This window comes from Misgurnus anguillicaudatus, chromosome 22 (assembly GCF_027580225.2).
Source record: "Misgurnus anguillicaudatus chromosome 22, ASM2758022v2, whole genome shotgun sequence".
Taxonomy (NCBI): Eukaryota; Metazoa; Chordata; class Actinopteri; order Cypriniformes; family Cobitidae; genus Misgurnus; species Misgurnus anguillicaudatus.
Genome location: NC_073358.2, coordinates 22193962 through 22202500, shown reverse-complemented (window position 1 = coordinate 22202500; position 8539 = coordinate 22193962). Strand labels below are relative to the sequence as shown.

General features: G+C 35.4%; 1 protein-coding gene across 1 annotated transcript; it reads left to right on the top strand.

Moving 5' to 3' along the window:
- The first annotated feature begins 3732 nt into the window (after window positions 1-3732).
- Window positions 3733-8007, top strand: dmrt3a (doublesex and mab-3 related transcription factor 3a). Its single transcript, XM_055200105.2, has 2 exons — window positions 3733-5371; window positions 6613-8007. The coding sequence occupies exons 1-2, from the start codon at window positions 4990-4992 to the stop codon at window positions 7578-7580; spliced, it is 1350 nt and encodes a 449-aa protein (XP_055056080.1). The 5' UTR covers window positions 3733-4989; the 3' UTR covers window positions 7581-8007.
- The last annotated feature ends 532 nt before the right edge of the window (window positions 8008-8539 follow it).

Below are 8539 nucleotides of genomic sequence, written 5' to 3'. Positions count from 1 at the left end.
CTGGGTTGCTGGTAATTTACCGTAGATTTAGATTTATGTTATTTACTAGCAAGAGTTTGTTCAATGTTAAATAAATTTTAAATATTAACAAGTCTTTATCTTTACAGATTAAAACTATACAATAACAGCCTCATGCAAAGCATTCTGGGAACCAGAAATCATCGTCAACCTTTTTCTGTTTTTTGCTTCAGATTTTGTTTCCCAGTTTAGCTTGATGCTGTTTTTTTAGTTTTACTCTGTAAAGACAAAGACTTGTAAATGTTTAATATTCATTTAACTTTGAACAAAATGTTGCCAGTAAAAAACATACATTTAAATCTACGGTAAGTTACTGGCAACCCAGCTGCAATTTCTACAGAAGTTTTTTACAGTGTATGTAAAAATGTGTCGGTACAAGGTGTTCATAAATTAAGGTGGCTCAAACATGCATTTTAGCCTGGGTCTAGGATCAGCCTTGTCTTGGTAATCACCCCTAAGAGTTCATTTTTGGATATTATGTGGAGAGAGACTTCACTTAAGAAGGAATCGTTGCTCTTTTGACCCCCTCTTTTTTGTCCATGATTAAAACATTTTCTCTCTGTGTATTTTATTTTAGTTGAATAATTTACCCTTCCTAGTAAAAATATTGTCAATATTCTCAAGCTAAAATCGCACCACGTCAGTATTTGTAATGACATGTCATTATACAGATATTTACATTTTATGTGTTAGAACATATTTTAGATACCAAACACCATCAAATAAAGTTATATTGTCCATTTATAGTTATACATACTGAACTACATTACTGTGCAAAAGTCTTAGGCCACCATCAGCTTTGTTGTTTTAGCAAAGTTTTAATGTCCATCCATATTTATTTTTCACTATTTTTTAAGATGCAAACAGAAAATACAGGAAATATGTACACAACATTAAAAACAAAACAATCTTCAGAACTAAATGTCTTCTTCAGGCATCAGTCAGTATTTAGTGTGACACATCTTGAGGTTTTTTTGAGGAGACTGAAATCCTGAAGTCATTCAGTTAGAATTATAAATTAGGATTTAATTTCATTTAGGTTTAAGAGATCATGCAGTTGCCTGCTATTGCTCAAGTGGAAGAGGAGTTTACCCTAAATACTTGACACTTCAGCTTATACTTTTATACTGTTTTTAATACTACATACACATTTCCTGTATTTTCTGGTTCTAATAAAGAGACTGCGAAATAATTATATATAATCACTATTCCATTGCAAAAACAACACATCTAATGGTATTATGGTGGCTTAAGACTTTTGCACAGTACTGTATTTCAAGACACAAATAAGGACATGAACATGAAGTTGTTATCTCAAGCACAAAACTAATTACGCATTTGGAAGATAACTGCATAAGGTAACGCAATGTATTGTGCTTGTGTGTTTCTAAGTGACTTCATTATTGTTTTATTAATACCAAATTGCTGCATGTTTAAAATATACTGAATTAGAATAGGTTAGAATAGGTTATAGAGTAAACTGTCTGGCTTTTGTTCACATTGAGATGGAGAGGGTGTGACTGGGAGGTCCGGTCCTGTCACTGTCTGTCATTTGAGTGCCCTTGGAGGCTCTGTCCATACAGAGGGAATAACCAGACATTTGACTGGACAGATGTCCCATCATTACTCACAACATTGAAACTATTGGCTGCCTGTCAGTGGGCTGCAATTTAAGAGCAGCCTATTGGGGTCTCGATAGACAGTTCAATTTACAAACTCAACATTGAGTCTAAACATTGTCACTATGAACCTGAATAAAACTAATCAGTATTAGAACAGGAGTTTAGCTTTATAATCAAATAAAAAATCTGTTCTTTCTTCTTTTGCATTATTTAAAGATTGTAGGAGCTAAACAAATGGTGTCCAGAGATCAAAACCTATGGTTTTACTAGGATATGTTTTTATTTATTTCAGAAATCCTGCACCACTTGATTGAGAGTATAATCTAAAATTGAATATTAGGTTATGTGTGCTTTTAGATCATTCAGAATAATATTAGAATAAGTTAATAAACAGTACAATGTCTGTACTACAGTAAACACATCCATCAGTCAAGTCAGTAGTCCCTGTTGAAATCTTAAACAAAAAACTGCCGACAAATAACATTTTACATGTGTTTTTCTGTGTCTGTAACCTGTAGGCTGAGTATGTAGTGTATTTTTCTGGGATAAATCACTTTCAGCATACATGTTTTACATTTAAAGTGCTATTGCACATGTAAAACAATTGTAAAAATCAAAGCCACGTTCCCTCCACTATTGTCCCAAGTAAAATTACATTATTCAGACTATTTGAAATCTCAAGTTCATGTGATTTTCAAGTGGAAAGATTTCTTGTTCAATAAATTAACTGAGCTGTAAACCTCATAACAAATAGTTAAACAGTTATTACAAAACAGTTATTACAAAAACAATAACCACATAAGTATGTGCTTTAAACAGTAAAATAACATTCTTACCCTACTTGGAATATTTGAAGGAATTCTGCGGTCTTATTTTTTTTAAATTAATGTATGTTGAATAACTAACTCCTTTACAGTGTTGGAATAAAAGCATTTGTCATAATGATAAATATTAATAAAAACAAATGCTTATTTGGGATGACTGTTGTAGCTGGTGTCATGGGACATTGCTGGTCTTATGCTTTCCTTCAGTTCAGTACAACAACTTCTTTTGGGTTCAGCAAAGATAAATCATATAGTGCTCCTAAAAGTGGTCTACTTAACACTAAAAGCGTTAAAAAAACTTAATACACTCTTTACCTTTTTATTGTTAAAATAAATTTTAAACATTCTTTAAACTTCAAAAAATGAATTTATCTAAATTCATTTTTTGTCATGTTTTGCATACATGATTAGTTTTACATTATACTGTAAGTCTGTGCACCTTCAGTTTTATCTTTCTGTTCAATAATCATTAATATATTGAATAATGCAATATTTTCATAACATACTTGTGATCTAATCACTTATTTTATTAATTATTGGATTTTATTCGTTTTTATCCCAACAGAAAGCTTTTAAAACTAAGAGATGTATCATCTATACATTAGTTTATGTACCTAACAATTTAACTATGTTTAGTTCGTACTGGTCGGGATTACGTTTTATTGACTTATAATTTATTCAGTGTAATTCTAAACATTTAACCTTATTCTAAATGTGTTTTGCCAGCTTGTGGTTTGTGGTTTATGTGAGTATGTTTGAACAGCACAATAACTGCTTCAACCACTGGATTGGTTACAATGTTGGTATATTTTCCAGCTGTTTATATTTGCTAGGGTAAAAGATCATTTAGGCTAAATGTTTTGGTTGTGGCATTTATCTGTTTCAGTGTTAAGCTCATTTTGAGCTCTCCAAGTAATAGGTCCTCTAATAGATGCTTTTTGAAATACACTATTCACCACAAGCCGTTATTGTAAAGACAAAGCAGCGTAGCTATCAACAATCTATCATATCTGTGTCTCCGTTAATTTGATGCGAGTTATGAAATATAGACGGGAATATGGTACATGGAATGTTTTCTGGTTTTTGTGTTTTCCTTGTATCTAATTATTGGGTGTTAATTTAATCTACTTATTAATGTATGAAAATTTTTTTTTTAAATATGTTGTAAAATCCTTCTACAGGTTTGTACTACGAACGTAACATTTTCACTTAAATGTTGTTTTTGATTACGGAGTTGTAGGTCAGGTCCACTAAACTTTATTTGTAAATATGCTTGCATTTCATCTTGACGTTTTTGTGGAGACTAGATATTATTTTGATGTATTTTGCAGTGTTGGTGAGAAAGCAAATAATTTTATTAGCATTTCTGCCGTCTTCCCACTCCCCTTGGTGTGAATTCCCCTTACCATGCTGCATTATTGTCACCTTGAAATTTCATCTGCTATTTTCCAATTAAAAGCTTAATAGCCCTGGAAACGGAGTTCATGTGGTGAAGTTTACCGTGGCCCCCAGTTCTTAAAGTTGTGCTGCCGAGATCCCATTACGTGCTTGAATAAACCCATTTAGGAACAGAAACGGGACTCGAGGGTGCCCGGTGTTGAGTTTCACTGGACTTTAAAAGCGATGGGCATCATTTTAAGAAAGGTGTGCTGCAATTTACACCCCACATCGCGCGCCAAATTGAGTTAAAATCCCAGGTTATGCATGTTTATTGTGTGCAGAAAACTAAATAGGCCAGTTTAATGAAGATGTCGTTCTCTAATTCATCGGATCCTTTCATAGCTCATTTGGTAGCGGTCCAAATCATATTGCTCAATTAACTCTTGCAGCATGTCGGACTATTCAACATTTTTCATGGGAATAAGTGAAGAGCTCATTCAAATGCAAACCAGCATATTGTTGTCGCCTGTGTTTAATTCGGATTCACAGCTTGCGGTTAAACTAAATACCAACGTGGTTTCAGGATTTTGGTGAAAAGCTCACAGCAGTTATGTGAATTATTTTCCCCGCTTAATTCTTGAAATTGCAGCATTCGTAAGATCCTCTTATGCTACTTGTCCAATGTCAAACAACAGTCAGGTATTTTGGTATATTTTATATTTAATTTTTTAAGCAAATGCCTACAGATAGATGTAGGCTACATGTAATCTATTTAGTGAATTAATGTATTAATTGTGCAGATGTTTTACTAAAAATGAAAACAAACATTAATATTAAATACTTTGTATTAAAATCCCAAATGTCAGTATTGGTTTAAAACGCAAAAGTCGTGCATTCATGCAGCGCTGCTCGTGACAGTGATGTAAAAAGTTACTCGTTTCTATTAGTGTGGTGTCAGATGGCCTGATGCACTTCTTTATTGCTGAGGGAAAGGTGGATCCACGACTCTTAAAGAGTCAACACCTCTCATCACGAGTGTAGCGAGAATCAGAGGGGCTTGATCTCTTACCTACTTGACAGCACTCTTCCTCTCCACCTTATCTGATGCACTTGCGCCTCTGCCACCTCTGTAAACGACTTGAGAAATGAATGGCTACGGATCACCCTACCTCTACATGGGGGGCCCGGTGTCCCAGCCAAGAGCGCCCCTCCAGAGGACGCCCAAGTGTGCCCGCTGCAGAAACCACGGCGTGCTGTCCTGGCTGAAAGGTCACAAGCGTTACTGCCGATTTAAGGACTGCACTTGTGAAAAATGTATTCTTATTATCGAGCGACAGCGGGTCATGGCGGCTCAGGTGGCGCTGAGACGGCAGCAGGCGAACGAGAGTTTGGAGAGTTTGATCCCGGAGTCTCTGCGTGCGCTGCCCGGCATCACGGTGGGAAGCGGAGAGCAGAGCGCAAACCCACGAACCAGCGAGATAGACCTGCGCTGGAGCACAGATACTGTGACCCCTAAACCATCTCAAGGTAATTGTTTGCTTTTGTTACACAATATTGTTTAGAGATATTTTAAACTCTTTTAAAATAATTTCGTTTTTTTTTCGAAAAAATCTAATTATATTATCAGTATTTACTCATTCTCATTGCTTTAGACAAATATATAGGATGACCTCAAACACTAAATGGCATAATCTTAAACGAAATCACATATATTTGATCATAAATAATCTCCTTTAATTAGCACTAAGTTATAGAAACATTTGTAGTTAAATATTAATAAATAATGACAAAAATAATATTACATATTTTTTCCAATAGTTTATCAATTATCTTAATGTTTATCGAAAAATAGTTTATCAATTATCTTAATGTTTATCAAGAAATATATTTCCAATAGTTTATCAATTATCTTAATGTTGATCGAAAAATAGTTTATCAATTATCTTAATGTTTATCAAGAAATATTTTCCCAATAGTTTAACAATTATCTTAATGTTTATCGAAAAATAGTTTATCAATTATCTTCATGTTTATCGAGAAATATTTTTTCCAATAGTTTAACAATTATCTTAATGTTTTTCCAAAACTATTTTTCCAATAGTTTATCAATTATCTTAATGTTTAAAATTAGCAGAAATGTGAAAACTGCAAAAATACGTGCACAACGGTCCATTAAAGTTAACAAGAACAACAATATTGATATAATTATTATTTTTATTACTTTATTAGGCTGTCCATCGTGTTGTTTTTACAATAAGTATTACAACCACACAAACATAATGTTTATTTATACAAAAAAAAGACCTACATGCCACACCTGAATGATAACTGTACATTCATATAACAGAAATAATGTACTGTGACAATAATCAAATTTCATTCAGACCATGAATTGAAAAAAAAAGCTGTATTCTGTGATAACACAGGTAATAAGTTACCAATGGAGATAGGTGTTATAGATGCAAAGAAGGTTAAATTGAATGTGAAATGTTTCCAAACTAAGGGTAATCGGTTTGTAAAAATATAGTTAAAGGAAAATCGAGTGTAGATATTTCAGTGCCACAGAGTCAGCATAAATGTTAACAGCTATCAAAGTCAACCATTATAAATCACTGGAGCACTGACAAGTCAATAGATGTTGCACATCACAACTGCAGAATCAGTTTGACTCTGAAATTGCTGGCCAAAACTTAAAATTTTATTGTAATCACAATGTTATCACTTATGGAAACCTCCTGTTTATAAGTCTATGCATTTATGTTTTGCAGAGCTAAACGATGACTTGTCTGGTGAGCAGTCAGGTGGAGAGAATGGTGGCAGTGCCAGTGACAGAGAACCAGAACCGGCCAGTTCACCTGAGGAATCCAAGCCCAACCTGTGCTGTACCCCTGACACCTCAGACCCAACTCCCCAGCCAGAGGAGTCTCGCTTTGGGCTGTCGAAATCCTGCACTGACCCAGAACCCAAAGCCGACAACCCGAAATACTCCCCGGAGCCGAACCTCCTCATTGAAGGTCTCTCGGGCTCAGTATCACTCCCTTTCAGCCTGCGGGCCAATCGACCTCCACTAGAGGTTCTGAAGAAGATTTTCCCTGCCCACAAACCTGCAGTTCTGGAGTTGATCCTGAAAGGCTGTGGTGGGGACCTGGTTGGAGCCATCGAGATCCTCCTCTCCAGCCGTTCTACAATGAAACCGGAAAAGATCTTGTCTGAGAACACTGATGCTCTTGTCCTTCCTTCAAACGGTCACCTGTTTGAGCACCCGTTGAGCTCCTACCCAGTCTCTTCTTCTAAGTGGTCTGTCGGTTCGGCCTTCCGTGTTCCAGATTCCCTGCGCTTTTCCTCCGAGTCCTCGGGTGGAGTAGCTGGCCCTCTTGGCATGCCACTGCAGCACGGCTTCCCCCAGCCACCTCGATACCCCCTCATGCTGAGAAATTCATTAAGCAGGGGCCAGGCTGGGCCCTTCATGCACAATGATGTGACTCTGTGGAATACCATGACATTACAGCAACAGTATCAGCTGCGCTCACAGTACGTCCCCCCGTTCTCCGGCCCTTCAGCCGGAGTGATACGCAGCTCGCCGCTCATTACCAGCAGGCCCACCGAGGAGCATCGCATCAGCATCCAGGAGGAGAACTGCCCTGTCATTACCAAACAGAGCATGTATGCAGCAGATGAGGAGTACGATGAAAGATCTGACTCCTCAGACTCCAGGATCCTGAATACCTCCTCGTAACTTCCACACACCAGCAGATCCAACAGGAAGTCGAAAAAAAGCACTGAACTGGGTTCTTGAAATGATGTAAAAGTGACATTGCTATTCTAGGAGCTTAATAAAAGAGATACAGTGTATTACTTGAGGAATTCTACCAGATTTGAGGTTGATGTGCCAACTTATTCATGTGTGGAATACAGTAGCTTCATTTTTGGAAAAAATCATTAAGGTAGTCTACTATTATTTGACCAAAAAGTCTATTAATATATGGTTAATGATGATCTCTGTTTCCACTTTGCATGAAATGTACTGTTAATAGCAATTTAATGTAGAATTAATCCATCAGTCCTGCATGTAAAAGTATGGCAAATAAACCGTCATGAACTGTTATTATTGTGGATAACTGAATCAGCTATAAATATTCATGTGTAAACTAGTGCAAAACAACATTCTTATACTCACAATCAAGACAAACTAATTTTTAAACAATATATAGTAGCCCACTGTATAGAAGAAACATTTAGAAACGCAAGCATCATTTCACATTTTCATAGGTAAAATTTTACACAAAATGACTTTTTTTAAGAATATTTAAAAGACACTGGATTCATATTTTTATTATTATTATTATTACATTGCGATGTTTAAATAAAATTTATCATTTTAGTCGGCTTTCCACGCTTTGCAAAGTACATTAACCATTTTATAATCATGTTAAGTAAGGCCATATCTGATAAATGCAGAAAAGACACTAGTGGTCATCCCTCTTTTCACATACATAATAACATCTATTATTTATTAGGCACTGCTAAAAAGTTAAAATAATTTAAAGGCAAGACAAATTCTCTTTGATAATTAATTCGGTATGCTAAATATTAATTAAATGTCATTGTACAAATCAGAACCACGTTTAATATAAAAACATTAATTGTTTAAATTTTAGACCGAATATTTGTAAATGATCAAATTTTCTCTATGAC

What these genes read in the sequence shown, in the direction of transcription:
- dmrt3a (XM_055200105.2), top strand. Translation starts at nt 4,990, where the DNA reads ATGAATGGCTACGGATCACCCTACCTCTACATGGGGGGCCCGGTGTCC. An exon ending in GACCCCTAAACCATCTCAAG is followed by an intron (nt 5,372 to 6,612) that starts GTAATTGTTTGC and finishes TATGTTTTGCAG; the next exon opens with AGCTAAACGATGACTTGTCT.